The sequence below is a fragment of the Metopolophium dirhodum genome, chromosome 1 (genome assembly GCF_019925205.1).
Source record: "Metopolophium dirhodum isolate CAU chromosome 1, ASM1992520v1, whole genome shotgun sequence".
Classification (NCBI taxonomy): domain Eukaryota; kingdom Metazoa; phylum Arthropoda; class Insecta; order Hemiptera; family Aphididae; genus Metopolophium; species Metopolophium dirhodum.
In genome coordinates, this window is record NC_083560.1 from 104,818,413 (window position 1) to 104,840,542 (window position 22,130).

Genomic DNA, 22,130 nt, shown 5'->3' on the forward strand with positions numbered 1-22,130 from the left:
GATGAATAGTTGACATTTTTCAGAAGACCGCTTGACGAATGCTCGCGACACACCAGTGTGCCGTGGCACCCAGTTTGAAAACCACTTGGTTTATACCATCACAAAACGACACGTTATTTAATGTAATAGTTTATTGTAAAATAAAGCAGACGATATGGGGGACGAAGTGTCCAAGCGGACTAGCTAAAGGTCCCCACACACTGCAGCGGTGGCGGTTGGTGGTGGCGGTAGCGGTTACGGCAAAATAAGTCTGGACACAATTTTACCGGCACCGCCAAGACAAAAGAATTTTACCACCACCGCTGCAGTGTGTGGCGTCCTTTAGGTTAGGTTGCAACGCGCACTGACGCCGGTTCAAAACCTCGGTCGTGGGTGGCATTTTTCTTCGGGCAAGTCACGGTGTCCGGAGAGAATTGCAACCATCTCCCACCCGGACATGGCACAGTAGGTAACGGGTGCCCACTAAAAAAATCTACCAAACTGTGTAAACGTGTTTAAAACCTATATAGGCTACAGTACCCTCCCACACAGTAAAAACCACCCTATGGCTTAAGTTGCCACGGGTTAATAAATAAATAAAAAAAAAAAGCAGACGATAATAGTATTGTATTATGTATTAGGTTATATTTTATATTATTATACTTTTTCTACATGGAACAGATTTAAAACAACAAATCAACATACCAGCATTAAATATGCATTAGGCTTAACATAAGACCTACATTTATTTATGTATACATCAACGAATACGCTCCGGTAATAATATTTTATTCTTAGGCGGGTAACATATAATATATTAATATAACATGACAACGAAAAAAACATTAGGTATGCATTTTATTGGCTATGAGTTCAAGTATTGTGATCTAAATGATCACCATATTCGAACTGCCATACGTTTACAAACATATTAATAATAATCAAAATAATAAATAATAATAATAATTTAGACAGTATAATATAGTGGTTATTAACAATAATATATAAGATTATTGCCCTCTTATTGTATAATAAGAGATCAGAGAAAAAAAATAACAAACGCTTCATACAATGCTTGGATAAATTATTTCACTCTAAAATAGTCTACATCGATGACTTGGCGCAGCGATAGGTATTATAAATCACAATATGAAATTATTCAGGAACATCATTCTTTGTCCTTAGAAATTATATAGCTTTTTTATGAAATTAGTTACGACTTAATAGAATAAAATAACCTATATCAAAAAATATAGATAGGTAATTTAATATTTCGTTTAATGCTATTAAAAAAGTTGATTTTTGAAAATATTAATTATAATATTGTGTGCGCAGTGTACATTATCAACTAAGGCCTAAGCCATCGATATAATCAATGAAAACAGTGATATACTAGGTGAGGTGGGGTATTATAATATAATATAGGTATAATAATATATTATATAATATCGTATCATATAATATAATATAATATGTATAGGTAACATAATCAACAATAAAATAATTATTAATAATATTCAACACATTACGTTTTTAAAATTTTAACAGCAATTATAATATAATAGAATATGTCTAGCTATATATAATATATATATATATATATATATATATATATATTAATTATTATAATATATTAGCACAGTATGTTGTACTGAGTTTATATTATACGTTTATATATTATATTTATTTAATAATATTATAATAACGACTATAAAACGAAAATAAAATAGTGTATATAACATCTAATAAGTAGGTAGTGTTTAAAAAAAAAAAAATGTTTAGTTATGCTAGGCGTGTTATGAAATATATTTACTAGTTAGTTGACTCATTAGTATGTCTTAGATTGGTATTATTATAATAATATTAAATAATATTGCAGTGAATAATGTTATTGTATCGTCTTGAACACGAGGCACAAGGAAAGGGTATAATGTCATCGCAATTATATTTATATTGAAATAATACAGGATATTATTGTATATTTTATTATTCATTATTATTATAATATCAGTTAAAATGTCACATACATGATAGATATATAATCACTCTGTTAAAATTATTAGTAAACAAACGGACGTTTAAGTCCATTCTCCGTTTAAATTGACTGGCGGTTCAGAAGGGCAGTTGAACAATATAATATTATAATGTAATATTAATATTTCTATAATAATAAATCAGGTGGGTCCTAAAGTTATTATTGTGTGATCGATTACGATCACGGTATAATATTATTATTGCAATCTATGATTTATTTATTTCGCGGCCCCGGAGAAACAAAAATCGCCTTTATACACTTTTTCCTTTTTTTTTTTTTTTACTATATACCTACTGGCTACTATATAATTTATACTTCCGAATAATATACTTTAAATATGAATAAAACACAACGTGGGTAATAATAAAATGTAATCGATGCGTGGCGTCATCTCACACAATAAAATTGGTTAAACGTAATAATATGACGACTATAATATTATAAGTATGATACATATAAATAAATTTCATAAAAACCTGAAATATATAATAATAATAATAATAATATTTGGGGAAAACAATAACACACTGGAGAATCGATGTGGAATCGATTACAAAATGAAATAGTGTACCTATGTGTACTCTAATGATATATTACCTAAATTACTTAAATTGGGAGGGGCAACGGATTACTGGAAATATGCGTGTATTACGGTGCATGAAATTGAAAATGTAGGTATTTTGCAATGTTTCAGTAAATGGATAGAGTGAATGGTATTTGGGTGAAAACGTTATGTTTCCGCCCATTTAAATGTATAAATGTTAAATAATATATAATTAATAAATATTCGTCTGTCACCAATTCCAGCAATAGCAGCAGATATGCAATGTTTAAGTGAACTAATTTTGAGCCCGAAAGAGATATCATATAGTCTCCTCAGATCCCTCCGGACACTCATTTTAGTTTTGACAGTGCAAGTCTAATAGTCTATATTGTGCAAGGTACGTTATAAAATTAAACTGTATACCTAACTATAATAATATGACCCGCGAGACAAGATGTGGACGTAAGCAATACAGCCACCAATAACTATTGCCGGTCAATTGGATAGATTTCTTTTAAGAAATCTTAAGCTTTGCTTAAAACAACACAAACCTAACTGACGACCAATTAGTGACAAAAAAAAAATGTGGGTGTTAGGTACGTACAGAACAAAATAATATTATATCGTGTACCCAGTGTGGAGTATGTGTATAGGGGAAAAATTGGGTGAGAGCCTATAGGTGGTACTTAAGATTTGATGAATGACTTGGAAAACGTGCATGGTCCACTGAGGGGCGCCAAGTTAGAATAGGGTTCAGCGAGAGGGTGCACCAATAAAGGAGAAAGTTTTACGAGATTGATTAACAATAGATATTGTAATATATTATGATGATTAATGGAGACGTGTTGGGAGGTGTTCACTGTAAAGACATTTAGACTGATCGTGTAATGGCAATAATAATATTATGTAGGTATAGTTATAAAGAAAACATTTTCTTAAATAATAATAAAGTGATTAGCAATATTGCGATATCTTATAAAATACTAATCACACTCGTAAGTGACTAATAGTAATAAATATCACAGTATTGAATATTATCTTAAATATAATATCAACAATATACAAAAATGTGCAATAATTAATATGTGCGAAACGTGTAAAGTGCATTTGAAGTAACTACAGTGCTATTAGTATAACATATTATTGTAAATTATAATATTGAGTAAAAAGTTTAAGATAATCATATATTTGAATCGAATAATATAATAATACAGTATATTCAAGGGCGTCCAGGTTTTTCTTTAATCATTAAGAAAATGATATAGGGACAAAAAATGTTAAAATAAGAACATTTTTTCAATAGCCGAATTCAACACTTTTCGTGCTTTTAATAGTTATAGTAAATTAGTAACATATCAAATATTAAGCGTATAATATCAAGTATCTACCATGTGAGGACGTCCATGATTATGTTATTATTATAATATTATACATATTACAATACGTGCTTATAGAAGTATAGAAAGTGAGAACAGATATAAGTGCATAATATTTTTGAAGTGCAATGGTGCGAATAGAAAACTTTTGTGCAAATGTGCGAATAAAACGGTGCAGAAAAACAATGGTTTACCTATCTATATAGATAAGTGAGTGTTGAAAACCGTAAAAACGTTTTGAGATCGGGAAAACGTTTGTGGGTTTTCTTCACTATGGTGATTTTAAAAGCATGCAAACAAAAAATGTATACCTAAATTGAAGACGCAAACGCACCCGAACCGAAAAATCGCGTTCAAAAGGTTACCTAAACCGTAATTAACAATATAGGTACTAATATATTAGGTAAACGATTTTTCGTTTCGAATATTGTTCACGTCTTACGTGATTAACTTTAGTGTACCAAGCCGTGACGGATTGATACATTATATTATTTATTATTGCCATCATGCGATCGAAAAAAATGTATTGTGATAGAACAATTATCAAGAGGTAGGTACTCATTTGTTATGGGATGAAACTATAAAAAAAAATTCTAGACTCATTTAAATAGACCTATGGACCCTATGGTTTTAACGGGTCGTAGGTTAGACGTATTCGAACAATATTATACAACCAAACATCAAATTATATATTTAAAACTTAAAACAATATTAGACTAACGTGTGATTGTTGAACAGAAGTGGTCAATCTCAGCAGGTGCATTATTATTATTATTATTATTATTATTATTATTATTATTATTATTATTATTACTGTTGTTACAATACACGTACTTGGGGAAATTGCCATCAGCGGATTTCCATTAAAACACACAATGGGGTCATAAAAATTGTGAAGAATCAAAAAATAAATACTCGCGAGTTGTGACTGACGAAAAGTCTATGTACTTAAAAGCAAACATAATAGTATAATATATTATATAGTATAACGCGTGGACTTGTGATCGAAGCAAATTATAATAAATACAAATATAATAATATGCTCACTATTTATTTTATTCACTACAATAACAATAACAACAACAATAATAATAATTAAGGAAAATTGGGGATAACGCTTACTCATGATTATGCGAAATCATTTATACCTATCTAATTTAAAAGCAGTACACGCTACGCCTATTATTGATGACGGTGGGAATAGAGCCATTGACCGAGGATCGTGATATAGCGTCTACTAAATCATAACACAATAAGAACTATACATATAGAGACTAGCGGAATTTATCATTAAACGTTTTCATCTTCTCCTGACTTAGAGGTCTTGTCCCAGACGGTCCAGTTCGGATAGCAAAAAGTCGACGTCCTCCTTGGTGACCGCGGCGCTAGATATGATGTTCCTGAAGAAGTTCGGTAACTCATTCAGGGGCTGATATCCAACCATCAACGTGCCGACTTCCATCATTTTGCCCTTCAGAACCGGCGTGATCTGCGACACATATTTTACGGGTTAGGTATTATTTATAATAATGCACAAGTAGGTACGATTATGAGTATTATATATTCGAGACGAATCACTTCAAAACTTTATAATATTATAATGGAGACGGAATATTTTCGCTCCTTTTACCTCCCAAGACGAGCAGTTTTCGCCAGTATTCGTAAAATTATTTCATTTTTGCGTTTTGGTAAATTTTCATGATTTTTTTATCATAAAATATTTTACATATTAGAATAAAAATAATTTCATAACATTTTTCTTTGATATTTTTGCTGCCGGTTAAAACCCGAGCAAAAAGTCGAAAAGTTTTTTTATGTAACAATTCACAAATGACAATTTATTTCATTCAAAATAATAAATGTAATTTATGCATAGGTAAAGTAATATATTTTTCGTTCATTTTCGATTTAAAGTTTTAATAATCGTCGATTAAAAACGTTAAGCGTACCTACCGACTACATATTATTATACTTGTTACAAACTACAATATTCTTTTAAAAGCAGTGGCGTGTCACCTACAGGGCTACAGGTTTTGTGGATTCCCACGGAGAGCATATACACAATAAACAGAAAATGTTTTCTTAGAAATTGACAGTATTATTTATTATAATATACCGTACCTACCTGCAACGAAAAAAAAAAAAAGGGTCGATACGTTTAAATAAAATATTAAGGCTCCGTTCAAAAATGTATACATATATATATAAAATGGGTCTTCGTATACGAGATAAAATCTGTATGTAACGTTCGGCGCCGAGACTATACGATTTCTTACAAAAGGAATGGAAAATAAAGTGCTATAAAAATATTTTTCATTTAAACACGAAATAATGTACAGATTACGGGCAGGTAGGTGGACCTACCGAAAAGGGTCTCTTTAACGGCTCCTATAATGGCCTGCACACACATATTCACACGTCGGCCAAACACGTGCAGCGACCAAAGAATGTGGTGTGACAACGTATTATACACTATACATGTATAGACGTCGTTATAAATGTGTGTGTATAGTTAATGCGTATGGCCTGCTTGCATGCATGTTTATACAACTTATAAACTCTTAACATAACATTTCGGCCGTTTTGGTGAGTCGTTGAAATATAGGAATACTTATTTTATAATATAAATGATATTATATAATATATTGAGAGGACGCTACGGTAGATTTGACCAAATTTGAAATAAAATAAAAACGATATTTCACCGATAATGTTCTCAACTATAATATTGTTTATTAATAATTTGTAGTACTAAATATCACTACATTTTGAGAGGTTCGATCCCACGCGAAACCATTTTTGCCATGTTGTACATTTGTAAGACGGAAACAACACATGCGGGTGTAGCGTCCATTTGTAATTTTGAGCTGTGGGTTAACCTTTGATTACCTAGAAATCGCGTATCACTTGTAACGAGTTGAATTGTAATGAAATTTTTGTATAAACATTTTAGTAATTACAAGTATACAAAATCACAACTCATACAAGTTTATAAGTATATTATGCCTACCAAATAAATGTTTGTACCTACAGTAAAAACATGAACGTTTCTATTGTGCAGGTACATATTATAAACTATATAGTATTATAATTGAAATATTAGCTTAAGAATTTTCTTGATTAGTTCGTTGCAAACGAATACCGTTTTTCAAACACTAATTGAAATAAATAGGTATCAGATTATATTGTTCTTAATGACAAACATATTATTTATAGTATTTAATTAGAATATTTAATTGAGTCATCTAGATATTATTGCGGTATAAACGTACCTACTTTTAGATTTGTTAAAACGTCGTTTGGAAAATCAAAATAATAAAGAGAGAAGTAATTTTAACTTTTATGTAGGTGTTTACTATCTGTACACTTTCAGCTACGATGGAATTATTGCATAATTATTTTTGGGGTGTACAATGGAGGGACATAACGTTATAAAGGGACACTATGATTTGTTATGATATGTTTAAACAAGCTTATCGGAATTATTGTTTACACAGTAAAAATAATAAAAGGGGTAACACGTTTTAAACCTAATGTCTATTTGAATTACACGCAATCTTACTATGTATTATTCTAACAAATAATAATAATCGTGCTATGCATAAGTAATGAGTATTAACCGAAAGCATGATTGTATTTTGTTTGTGAAACTGATTTAGTTTTAATTTTAAAGAAGATTACAGTCAATGGTTTTAAATTACATATTAGAACGAAAACATTAAAACGATAACTACGTGTAGACGGCACATTGCCGATGTATTCTGAAAGTTATTAGATAAACCAAACTACAAATATATTTAATTAACATCCATTATCTACATTATTATTGAAATCATTATTATGTTGATTAAAATATTTTATTACAGTTTATAAGTATATAATTTTACTCCAGAAAGAACATTTTTAATATACCTATTGATAAATATTATAATGTAATAGTAGGTGCCTACTAAGTATTGAAAATTATTTAATTATAACAAGGCAGAGCATATTAAAAATACATTGTATATTTATTCGAAAAAAAAATTTGTGACATTGCAGATTGCATTATCGTTGCGTCTTGTGTGATAAGTGATAGGTACCACGTGGGAAATAATATAGGTAATTTAAACATTATTTAATTTAATTAATTAATTTACTTCATTTTTTTTTCTAAGTCTTAACTTCTGAAATTTTTTGTTCACAATTTCCAAAATTTAAGCTCTTCAATCAGTTATAACTATTATAACTTATATCAAATCTGTGTCAACGAGTTAACGTACATGTTCATAGTATAAGTAAATACTTTAAAATTTACTGTTTTTGTTCGATTCGGTAATACATCCGCAGCTAGAGTACTTTAGACATTATTATGTATTTATGTTATAGGCATGTTATTATCAATTTAATACTGTTAGAATTTGATAAATAAACTCATACCTGGCCAAGGCTTTCCGCACGTTTCGGCGAGTGTGGGATGTTCCGCAGGCGCTTCGGCACGTACCAAAAGCTGACGTTCACCATTTCCGGCTCGAGGATCAAATAATATTTGTCTGGCGATGCCTTAATTTTCTCCACCATGTATTCACTGAGTTCCATCAAGTGGTCCATGTGTTTTTCGAAACCTTCATTACCCTGGACGTGACACGGTGGAGTAGAGTGCGCGCCGGCCGGGAAAAAAAATTACATCGGAATTAGGTCAGTGCGGGAAGAATGGTAAAATTTACCAACTAAAATCGAACAGTTGTTATACCCATACCTTGGCACGCCATTGCAGCCAAAGTTTAAACACATCGTTGTGACGACCACACTGTATTACTTTGTCACCTGTATCGTATTGGATGTCGTATAGTTTGTCTTGCATAAACAAGTATTCCGCGCTCATTTGGTTGCAGCTGATCAACAGTCCCTGGAATAATATTATTATGTGACATTTTAATATGATTTTATTATGATTAAATATCAGCTACCTATCTCAAACACGATGTAATTTTCAAAGTGGTGACACATTTAGGCGATTATCAAACTCGTATAGGTACTTGCAATGCCATATTTGAAGGGGAGGTTGGCGGTGGCCGAAACTTTTTTTAAGTATATATATAGTTAACGTACTGTACTAATATGGAACCTAATATAAAACCGAACTGATTTATGAGCATTATTAGTTCGAATTAGTTGATTTTAATTGTCATAAAGTTTGTAAAGTTTCGGGTAGAGGATCACATAATATAACGTCGTCAAAGACGATTTTTGTTTTTAAACTATCAAAATCTCAAACTTGATATAAGGGACTTTTCTCTACTATCAGCACATTTTGGTCATACGTTTTGTCACGACTAGAGTTATTTTGAAAGCGTTTGTCCGTATTATTAGGTATGGAATGAAAGGTTGTAATGTTTTAAACAAAGTATAATGTTTTTTATTTTAAAAAATGGCATGTGGGTTTTATCAACGCATACCACGGGCTTATTGATTACCGCTCATTCTATTTTCTATTTGCTATATATGTGTACGTAGAATCTGCTTCAAAGCTGTAGATACTTTTACTCAAAATAGTATGGACTATAAGTAAAATAAATAAATATGTAGTATATTATGTTAAAAAAACAACAAAATTGTGTATATAAATGAAAAGAGGTCGAACATGTAAATCATGCATGCATTATGCATTTTATAGGTACTTGTTGTGTATTTAGGTTTATAATTCATACCATAATGTCAACAATAATAAATAAATTACCATAAAACTTTAAAATAACATTAGCGGAGATTTAAAGGCTAAAACCAATAAACAGGTGCGGTTACGCCGTAAAGCTTATACAATTATTTATAGATGATTTTGAAATGAAAATATAAGACTTATAAGTTATATGTAGGTATACAAGATGAAAGTTTTGCTGTGGACTATAAGTAGGAAAACATTATTACTACCTGTACAGAACCGTAAGTAAATTGTAAACGCATTACGTTGGTACATTTTGTAATGTGAACATGAAATAATAATAAGTTCAAGACGACTACGTCTCAGTGTCGCACGCCAGGTGCGATATAGGAAATTTTAGCAAAAGACGAAGACAGTTTATTAATTAAATTAAATTGCATGGTTAAAAAAACATATGATAATTTGAAAGATGAAATTGCCATTAACCTCTTATGGACTATAGTTATTATAGGTGGCATAGATCCTATAAGCTTCCTGCTAAAAACATTTTAACGTTTATTATACAATGTATTCTATTTTCTTAAAATTAATAAAAAAAACTCGGTGATTTACGTTTTATGTAGAACGTATATTTGGGACATTTATTTTTAATTTATACAGCATTTCGGACCCACAGCTTTGTTTTAAAGCTATACAAATTCAAATTTTTAATTTAAAACTGTCGACTAATGTGAAAAAAAAAATACCAAAACAATATTGTTTAATATACGAGCATAATAAGTACCTATATATAGTATTATAAAAAGGTTTGTTAATACATTTAAAGTGCAAATAGTTTAATACAACTTGAACTCGAAATAACAATACTTAGAATAAATAAAAACCCTTTTATACGAAATATTTCAGTGTCGGTAATTTAAAATTTACAATTCATATAATATTCCATTTTCACGAGATAATTCCCATGGGTATTCTGTCAGACCATTTAATTATAAATTCAAATTTAACCTTGTCAATTTTTCGTCATAGGTATACTTTGTACGAATAGGAGGTACCAATAAACTATTCAGGTAAATCGTATTTAATTTACAAATGATACTGGCTTCAAATTTCTGTCTAAGCCTTCTGCGAATACTCACTAAGCTTTGGTACAATTGAAAGACAACAAATTTATTGTCCCACTAAATCATGCTCTTCATCCAACAGTATTATTGTTACTTTAACATAGTTTACATTAAACGTATCTATTTTATGCGTAAATGCGCAATATTTATTGTTATTGTAACAAATAGATAATTCTATGTCCGTTATTAGTAAAGTAATTTATCGTTGTAAAACAATTGTAATTAATGTAAAAACTACAAATAATGGCCGTTGTCGCCGATGTTTTGTTTGGATCAATAAAAAAAAAAAAAATAAAAATGTATCGTTGACTATAATATTGAGCATTGTTTAATGTTTAGTGTACATATTTTCTTTAAATTACCAATCATTGTTTTTTTGGTATAACGCCAAAACCAGCAATACTATTACCTATACAATAAATATTAAAACAATAAATATAATTTATTATAGACAGACGAATCGCGAGTATCGAACATGTCGTACAGTTGAAATTAAAGCCCATACACTTTAGGTATATGATTTTATGTGATTCATATAGCTAACATACTATTAATTATTATTATGATTTTCACCTATATATATAATGTTATCATTTATAAGGATTAACTATTAACGATTATTAATGTTTTAATACTCACATTCTCTCGGAAATGTATTGTGGAGCACTGGAGTAGGGTGCCCATCAATTTGTGTGGATTCCAAGTCACCGAGTTAGCCCTTTAATAAAACAAGAACAACTAAATATTCTTAATATTATATATCTAGGGCTCAGAAGTTGATAACTATTTTTTTCATTTGTTCGAACGTCCTAGATGATTTATAGCTTTCCTAAAAATGAGTTTTTATAGCACAACTATTTTTCACTGATTGAGTATATAAAACGCCGTAAAACCTACCTTAGTTTACGGAACTGTACATACGATTATTATATCAATTTAAATTTTGCTTACATAAGTTATACCACTTACTGGTATTTACTATTTAGTAACAATTTAAGATACAGTTTACTAGTTAAATTTCAATAGGTAAGTACCTATTTTTAAATTGCATTAAAATAATATTTTTATTTGTATATCTAAGCATGCTTGTTAATTGTAAATAAATAATTTAGATCTTCAAATAATTTTTTACATTATTATTGAATGTTTTTTAAGTCATCAACTTCCTATCCCAATTATTATAGAATACCATCGTTATAAACGGTTTTTTTATTATTATTTATTAATTAATGTCTGTGTCACCGTGTCAGAATACAACTTGCGAGCGAATCTGTTGTTGTTGAATGTGTAGGTACCATGTAATATGTATTTAAGCATGCAGCAGGTAATTCAATATTTATAAAACAATAATTAATAGTCTTAAACGAGAATAAAATATAAAACAAATTAAAATAACTTAATCGTAGATTTCGATATAGATAGTTAGGTACTATTATAATATTGAAACGGGATTAAATATGACGGGACACGTGTGGTTACATATATTGTGGTTGGAAATTAATAATAAGTAACCAAGTAGGTAGGTGTAAGGACTTCCGCGGAGGTGGGGCGCGTTGTGCCGAGGATAATTCCGTCGGTAAACAAAATGTTTGCACGAACGATGAAAAATTGTGTCGGAGTAGTATAGGGAGAGAAGTAAAAAAAAAACTACCGACGAAAACGCATATAAAAGGACCTACGATCCTTCTGTGGGGGGTTGTTCTGAGGCGGCGGAGGGTTGGCGTGGTGGATTAGGGCCTATTCGGATATTTACGATTTGGACGCATTAATGTGAGTCGGACGAGCTTAGTTCGCGTTTAAAGCCAGACATTCGCGGTGCTCCGGATAATCCCGGATTTCGTCCCACGGCTAATTCGCATCCATTCCGCGCGAAAAACTATAAAACAGGGGCACGCGACTGCGGTGCTCGCTCTCGGTAATGTTCTTTGCGGGTGAGCATTATTTACCTACTGCAGGATGATACGGACCTGCAGCACCGCGACCGCCCTCCCGGCAACATTATAGCGGAAAAAAAATTCTAATCGTGCCCGATGCGTATAATAATCAAATCGACTATATACGCGCTGTGTAGGTACGTTATAATAAAAATACGTGATTACCGCGAAGGCGAAACAATATTATTATTGTATCAGTAGTTATCACTGCTGCAGCCGCTGGGGACAGAGCTGGTCTGAGTTCGTTGTTTTTAAATTTATTGGTGAAGAAAAAAAATCGCGCGAGGGATATGAAACATAAGGACTTACAGGATGATTCACCGGCATACTCGCCCTCCGTCCTCGTGTTTTTGCTTTATAATAAAGCATTTGAGGGGTGGAAACCCAAAACGTACTATTGCCAAAATACTGATTTTTCAGTAGAAGCGATTTTATGTTTCCTAACATTTCAAATAAATAAAAAACCATTTATAAATAGAGAAATCATTTCGAAGATATAAGGTAATAGATTCTGAGTGGAACGATGAATGTATTGATTTTACAATGATGTGTGTTATTTTTAATTTTTTTTAATTTTTTTAATTTTTTTTAATTTTTGTGTCTGTCATCACCTTTTAGGACAGTAAAAGTGCTTGGATTTTCTTCAACAATAACTTTTCTGATAGAAAAGTGAATCTAGTTGGTACTTTGGGGGGTCAAAAGTAAAAATTTCCTAGTAGTTTTCAAAAGCGACGTGAAAAACAAAAGAAAAATTAAGGAAAAACGGAAATTTTTACGCAAAATCTGTTTTTGAGAAAATCGATTTTGGTTTTTGGTACAACTTTAAAAAAAATGAACGTAGGTACATGCAATTTTGACTGAATGTTTATACTAGCATTTTCTATACACCATAACATTTTCCAAATATTTTGACTTACTTTGAGCTGTTTACGGACATTTTCAGTTTCCATTTTTTTTAGTTTTTTTTTCTTTAAATATCAATAAAATGTTATCTGTTGGGTAAAAAAGCTTGAAAATTTAATAGTAGGCTCCTAGGTTATTGTTTCATAGGCAGATGAAAAAAAATTAAAAATCCTTAGTCACAGTTTTTATTTATAAGCATTTAAAGTTCAAATATTGACAAAATACTGAAAAGTCACGAAAATTAGCAAATTATTTTGAATTGAAAATTCATAAAATTTTTTCTTTTTAAATCTAAGATTTGAAAATGTAATATAAGATTATCCATAAGTTTGTCTACCTTTATCAAAAAAAAAAATGTCTACAAGAAAGTCAAATTAAATTTTTATGAGCGTTTGAAATTCATATTTTTACAACATTTGATATTCACTCGATATCTCATGTAACGATTTTCTTATTTTTTTGTAATTAAAAAACGTATGACTATAGATACTTTAAAATTTCACAAAATGTTTGTATTAGCATTTTCTATACACGATAAAATTTTGAAAATAATTTGACTCTTTTTGAGCTGTTTACGTCATTTACCATTGTCAGTTTTCAATTTTTTTAGTTTTTTTTTCTATAAATATCAATAAAATTGTATTTGTTGGGTAAAAAAGCGTGAAAATTTAATATAAGGCTCCTAATATATCGTTCTAATAGCAGTTGAAAAATATTAAAAATACATAAGTACAATTTTTTTTTTATAAGCATTGAAAGTTCAAATTTTGACAACATTTATCAAATTATAAATTTGATAATTTTTTTTTAGTTAAAAATTTATAAAATGTTCAACTTTTATAGCTAAAGATTGAAAATTGAAAACAAGGCTGCGCGTAAATAGATTATATTATATAAATTATACTTTATTTACAATAATATCATCAAATATACTTGGTAATAGGCTGACTGACCGTTTTCGCTCAGAATCGTTTTTCTTATACAATGATATTTTATCATTGAATTCAAATCTAACACCATCCATTACAGTGACCCACTTGTAACCTACTGTACAGCAGAACGACATCCACTTACCCACCTTTTATTAATTTAATTTTTATAATTTTATTCTTGAACGAATAGTTGACATTTTTCAGAAGACCGCTTGACGAATGCTCGCGACACACCAGTTGGATAAAAAAGCGTGAAAATTGAATATAAGGCTCCTGATATATAGTTTTAATAGCAGTTGAAAAATATTAAAAATACATAGGCCCATTTTTTTTTATAAGCATTTAAAGTTCAAATTTTGACAACATATATCAAATTTATAATTTATTAATTATTTTGTAGTTAAAAATGTATAAAATGTTTAACTTTTATGGCTAAGGATTGAAAATTTAAAAAAAGGCTCCACGTAAATAGGTTATATATAAATTACTTTATTCACAATAATATCATCAAATATACTTGGTAATATCATAGGCTGACTGACCGTTTTCGCTCAGAATCGTTTTTCTTATACAATGATATTATATCATTGAATTCAAATTTAACACCTTCCATTACAGTGACCCACTTGTAACCTTCTATACAGCAGAGACATCCACTTACCCACCTTTTTTAACTATTGATATTTAAAACGATTCAAATTTGTTCAACATTCTAGGATTATAATATTTTTAATTTGATTTCAAGCTTTATTACAATATTTATAATTAAATTGTATTACGTTTTGGATTAACTACTTATTTCCCTATTCCTACAACATGGATAATAGTACCTACGTTTTGGCATAACATAAAAAATACAATGTTTTTAAACAGTTTTAAATATTTCTGCGAGTTAAGTTTAACTTTATGTGCTAAGGATAATAATCCTTAATAATATAAATTTACATGTAATATTTATCTAAGTATTTAAAAATATGACGCCTATGACTCATCACTCATGAGTATACTTAAAAATTCAAAAAATCAGAATCTGAATAGTTACTTTGTTAACGAAAAATAGAAGAGGGTTGAGCGTGCTAGGTGAATCGCCTTGTATAATAATATATACCTACCTACTACCTATAGCATTATGTGTGTCTCTCGCGTTTATAATACGAAATACCATCGCATAACGCTTGCAATGTTCACAGATCGCACGCGTTGAATTACGCAAACAGTGCCATGTTTTTTTTCTTTTCCGATCGATATTAATTTAAGTATTTGGGCTTTGATCGTTAGTAAAACACTCTTGCATAATATGCGTGACGTCTAGAGTAATACCTCCGCCTACATTAATATACATGTTTAATGACCATATACTAGACGAGTTGTCACATAAATGTATGTGAACTACCGTAGGTCGGGACAACTGTTATGTTAAAGGATTTATAGGAGGGACCTAAGCTCATAGACCGACCGTAGGCAATTCACCCTAGTCATGGTGTTAATAGTTAATTTTGAAAAGATAAAAAAGTATAGTCGAATACAGCGATTGACGAGCGTATAATAATTGAAAATGAATACATCTATTCTATATTTTTTTTTTTAAATTTGACTATGACAGTTATATTTTGAGTATGAAATCAATAATAATACTAACAATTTAAGTAGAGACAAAATAAAATGTCTCAATAATATAATTGAGAAATAAAAAATTAAATAAAGCCACTGCTTTGAAAATGTGTAAATAATAACAAACGTTTTCGTTTAAGAATAAAGCAATGTTTAGCTAATCTATGAAAAGATAAAAAACGTAGACTGATAAATAACACTATTAACAAATAATTATCGTTTCGTAGTAAATTCACGCACGTAATAATATCGGGTTTACATAGGTAATAATATTGTGTTATAGACGCGTATAATATTATTATAATACGAATAACGAAACTGGGACTGAAACATGATAGGAATTTCTTTATTACTTGTATTATCTCATAATATAATCACGATGTATATATTATACAATAAGTGTAGAGTGTACCTACCGATAAGACGAGAACGACGAACGTGTTGTTATTACAACGACAACAATTATATAGGTATATAACAACGATAACAAACGCGTTTAAGGCTTGTTTTCGCTGAAAATTCGTCTTCTGTAATGGGTCCAGCGGCGAAATCCAAACAGGCGAAACCGCGGCTGCAGAAGGATCACGCGAAAGGATTACGTCGAACTGATTGGGGCCGCGGGAATGGAAATTTAGTTTTTTTTTTTCGAGCAATATTGTTTACAGCGGGGTTAGGGTCGTGTGTGTTCGGGGCAGACGGTAGACGTTTGATTAATGAACGGACATTAAAATTCAATTAAGCGCTTCGGAGGGACGCGGCGCTCGCGTAGGGGAGGCGCGGCCACTGTTGCGGGCACGCGGGTGTCGTCGTAACAGCGAGTGTGTTGTATAAATATAATAGCTGCAGTACGTGATATTAGCGGTAGTAGATATACACACAAACACACACACCCGCAAGCGGAGCCCACCCAGTGACACATACACATTGAATCGTACGATAGTGAGTCCTCCGGGAATGCGTTTATCGTGCAGTTTGCACTGTGTTTACCACAAAACCCTTTGGCTTGGGCTTCGTTTATCATCGTCTACCCACACGACACGTGCCGGCTCGAAATCTAATTATCACGCGCTTAACCGACCGCCAACCTAAATACTGCTAAGCAGTAATAATAATAATAATAATAATAATAAAAAAAACCACCAGTGTCATTTTATTCTTTATTGGCATATTTTGTCGCGAATCATTATTGTTATTCATAACGGATTTGTATTTGATACATACTCGTTGTTTTATCACAGGTCATTGATGACCCCGACAAAACTGAACGTCGACGACACTACGATGGAAATGACGTGTAGTGAAAAAAAATTTAGTAAATGCAAATAAAATATACAAGCCGAGCGCTGACTAATAATTATTATTATTAATTGCAAATACGATAAAGCTGCAATATAGTCAAAACGCTGAACCTTACCGATTTTTTTTTAGCAATCATCACGTACTGACGGCACCCTGCTTGTATTTTGTTATTTTTATGCAAGTAATTCTTAAACTTGTCTAGTTTTAAAAATTTACTATTGTCGATATTAACAATTTTAGTAGTACTTATCTATGAATTTTTATAACTCAAATAAAAGTCATAAATTATAAACAGTTTCAAATTGCTATAAATGTATGCGTTGGTGTCGATAAAAATCTAATTTTGAATCTGTCTAATTTGATCGCAATAGTGCGTTTTCCGTTTTATTATAATATTTTATTTTGGGTGTTGTGGTTTAGTTACGGATCGATCCCCGAGAATCGGACCGACAATAATTTACAAAGTGTGATCCAAGTCTAAAATGCATTAAGCTGTTTGTTATATACAACTACAATATTATAACTACTTTGCTAATTTCAAGGAGGTTTATTAAGTTAATAATATTAAGAACCGGAACTGGACAAGATTATTATTTCTCTGAACATTTTTATAAATGAAACGACGAGAAATGCCGATAATTATTATTGATATTTGATTTGCAGAACCGAAAGTTTATAATATTATTACACAATTACCTATTGCGTAATATAGTTTAATAAAATACATTAAATGATTAAACAGTTTTCTCCTTGGTATCTCAAAATGCGTGAAAACACTGTAAATAAAAACTCGATTTTATACATATTCATTATTAAAACGATTATATATAACCTTAAAGACTGAGGCTTAAGTGAGTGGGCGTACCGTCAATCGTACCAAGTACCAACTATAACAGCTTTACTTATAATACGAACATCCAAATTATGTCCATATCATAGCAATAGTACCTATTACTTTATGTGGTCGTACATGTTTGCTATAATTATAGGGCAAGTAGGTACATGGTACATCGAAAAATATCGATGAGAACTTAATTAATTAATAATACAAAACTAAATACTTACCGTTCAATGCCATCCAGACGGGGATGTCGGTACTTGCGAGATAGTAGCAACCCTCCTCCCCAGGCAGCATCGATGTGCAGCCACATCTTATATTTTTCGCAAATGTCCGCAATTTCGTTGATTGGATCAAATGCCCCAAGAACGGTCGTGCCAGCAGTGGCAGTGACGAAAAATGGTATGTGGCCTTTGGATTTTCTTTCCAATATGAGGCGCTCCAGTTCAGAAGGTATCATGCGGCCCCTAAGTCATAAGCAGTTATGTACGTCAAAATAAAACTTGATTAAAAATAGAGAACAACTTAAATCCTAACTTAACGACATGTATTATTTTTTGATAAAAACATTTTACATACATATTATAACATACCTAGGTATAAATTATATGTATTTATAATGCAATTCAATTGTATTCCATTCAATAGATTTATAAAAAAAAAACAATATGACTAATGAATAATGATTATAATTATTTTAAGCTTTTATTATTACGAGTTATAACTTAGGTATATATTAACTTGAGGTTTAATGCAAATATTTCATTTTTTAGTAATCGCTTTAAGCTTTAAAGTATTATAGTAGGTATACACTACTGTCTACTGCTATACATTTAGATTTTCGTATTATACTATTGACATATTATTTTATTAGATTTCTGCTTATACTTTTAAGTACACGAAAACCTAAACTTTAAACTGTTTTTGCAATAGAAATTGATTATTATATAAATTATTGTTCATCATATTATATTAAATGTAAGCTCACTACATAATGAGTTTTGAATAAGTACCTATTTCTATAGATTGAAATAGTATGAGTAAATATTGATCAAGTACCTATAAATTATAATACAAATTATTAAAAGTGTGAATAGTTTTGTTCCGGCTGAAAAAATAAATAACACCAGTTTAAATCCTATTTTTCATTTTTTTTGTATTTATATGCATTTCCTAAGAACAACATTTTGATATAATATATATATATAGTGTGTATATAATTACACGGATTACATGGTTCTGCAATCTGAGCGGAAGATGGAAAATTGTATTTTATGTTCGTATTTTATGGACACGACACGGCAATATGTTCAGAGGGAGCTAAGCATTTTTAATACACACATTCATGTGGGGTTCACCCCTACAATTACATTGTGGTACCATGTGATGGGTATTGAAGATATAAAAGTTGGAGGATTTATGTGTATACAAATTACCATATTTTATAATAAAACCAAAACTACAGACGAAATTACACTTGAATTATTCGAATGTGATATTAAATGTGATTCTACTGACTTCGAATAAAATTACCTTAGCTGTCAAATCAATAGACATGCGCAGACGTTTTAACAGAACGGGTTCTATGAAGTATATTATTTCCACAACAATTATTGTGGTTCGGGAGTTGTAAGTTATAACCCTTCTCAAAACGTTTTATTTTTTTTTTAATTAAAATTATAAATTGTTGAAAAATACAATAAAAGGTTATAGACTTTAGTATATGACGAATGACGATTGTACAGTAATTATTAATATACACATTTTTATTTAACCATGTGTCATATCAATTTTTTTTTTATGTGTAATGACTAATGAGTAATGACGATGGATGTATACGTGCATAAATTGTATGATACATCTTACAGCCATTGAGAGTTGACAGTCGACACAAATAATCATATAAACCTATAAAAAAAATGGTCTGAAAACAGTGAGAGAAAGATGTGGGGATTATTAAAAAAATATAGCATATTATTATATTGTAAGTTAACCTAAGGCGGATGCTCAGTACATTTTCAGTGGAAATCTATTATATTGACATTGGTTATCAATTCGTATACATATTATGTCTATACGACTATATCGACTATATCGACTATACTACGGTTTATCGACTGATAAGTGTTAACTGATAACAAATTGTAAGAATTAAGAACAATTATGAGAATAATACACCTGAAATATATTGTCGTCATAGTCTAACATTGATAATTTACGTTCAGTAGTCCACGTTTTGTTTTAATTTTAAAAGCAAATGAACTTGTTTAATGTAGTTACAATATTATGTATTATGTTACATTCTATATTTTATCTGTGTTCTTTCAGAGAATATTTTTTTTTAATATTTCAAATTATGGTAAGTTATAATCATAATTAAATATCTTTTATGTATATTTTACAAACTTATAACTAGGTTTTAAACTTTTAAGTTTAATAATAATATGTCGATTAACTTTTATATTAAAACTAACAAAATTAAATGCGAATTGCTTAACATAAATTTAATAATTAGGCTTAACAAGTAACAGTGTAGCTTCCTCTTAATATAAAAAAGATGATAAATGTATAGTTATAAAATATAAACATTTGTATGTATTAGTATGTATTTCTTTGAGGTGCTGTCCATAATTCTCACTTTTATTGAAGAAATTTGATGAAAAAAAATAAATATTATTTAAAACAAATGATTTAATTAATTTTTATTTTTACGACAAATTTAAACTTATGATATTTAAATAATATTACTAGTAGGTATAATAATATGTGTATGTAGCAAACGGACATTTTACGGGGTAGTTATTTATAATTGTCTAGTATATATCACAATAATTTACATTTATATTCGTATTAAAGTTAATTGAAAACAAATTACAGATTAGGAAAATTTAATTTTTAAGTAAAACCTTGTTATGCATATAATAGGTACATTTTTGATTTAAACTATTGTTGTGCGATTTGTGTAGCGTATTCAATAATATTATAAATAATAGGATAACTATTAAGTATTTATTCGTTTTTTAAGATTATAAAGTATGTTTATTTACCATATTTATGGAATATCCGGTATGATAGAAGTTATAATTTTGCAATTAATATTTAATTACATTGGTACGTTATGTTAAAATTTAATTATGCGGTCATTAAATACAAAAATTATTTAAATTGCTTTAGTAATGTATAACGCTTGACAACATATTTTGTATGGTTTAACAATAATAACTTGCAAATTGTAATAATACATATTTGTTTGCTGTTTCATCTAGGAGTTTATGATTTTATTTATGAAATTATAACTATTGTATTACTTTTATCATCATTCTGCATATTATAAGAGAAGTACTATAATAACTTTTAAATAATTTGAATAAAATAAACGAAAATGTATTATCTTCACCTATGTTTTATAAACTATAATTAATAAACTAACTATAGGATGTGCGGTTTTAATTAGATATTCATAATTTAAAATTAAAAACAAAAAATACAGTAAACCGAATCTCTATTAAATTTTTAGTCTAAATTGAATATATCATTAGTTTAATAAAAAAAAATCAACTTAAAAAATTATTCAAATCATATAATCGATGAAGCTGAAAAATGGCTTGGTATAAAAAGAAAATAGCTAAACGTGAATCATTTAAACTAAGGTTTTTTTGATTTTAAATAAATTACCATGATATTATAATTTATGTTAAAAACAAATTACAGCAATAAAAAAAAAATGAACTACTTAAAATTTCAAATATAGCCATAATAGCCATTAGATTTAAAAACTATCATCGTCATACTTTTAGGTATTTACAATTCGAGTATTTTATACTTCATTTTAATTTAACATTTTTCCAAAGCATTAAAATATTTAAAAATAATAATGTAAATCGAATATAATTTGTAAAATCATACGAGTAAAA

At 29.6% G+C, this 22,130-nt stretch overlaps 1 protein-coding gene across 5 annotated transcripts in view; it reads right to left on the reverse strand.

The window, feature by feature from the left end:
• Positions 1-602: 602 nt before the first annotated feature.
• LOC132934516 (glutamate decarboxylase) overlaps positions 603-22,130 on the reverse strand; it is a 116,317-nt gene continuing 94,789 nt past the window's right edge. For all 5 annotated transcript variants that reach the window (XM_061000832.1, XM_061000830.1, XM_061000831.1 and 2 more), the window contains 5 exons: positions 18,444-18,683; positions 11,339-11,417; positions 8,673-8,822; positions 8,354-8,548; positions 603-5,423 (listed from right to left, as the gene is read on the reverse strand). In XM_061000832.1, the coding sequence (XP_060856815.1) occupies positions 5,250-5,423; positions 8,354-8,548; positions 8,673-8,822; positions 11,339-11,417; positions 18,444-18,683 (838 nt within the window). In that variant the 3' untranslated portion in view covers positions 603-5,249. The remainder of the gene's footprint in view (positions 5,424-8,353; positions 8,549-8,672; positions 8,823-11,338; positions 11,418-18,443; positions 18,684-22,130) is intronic.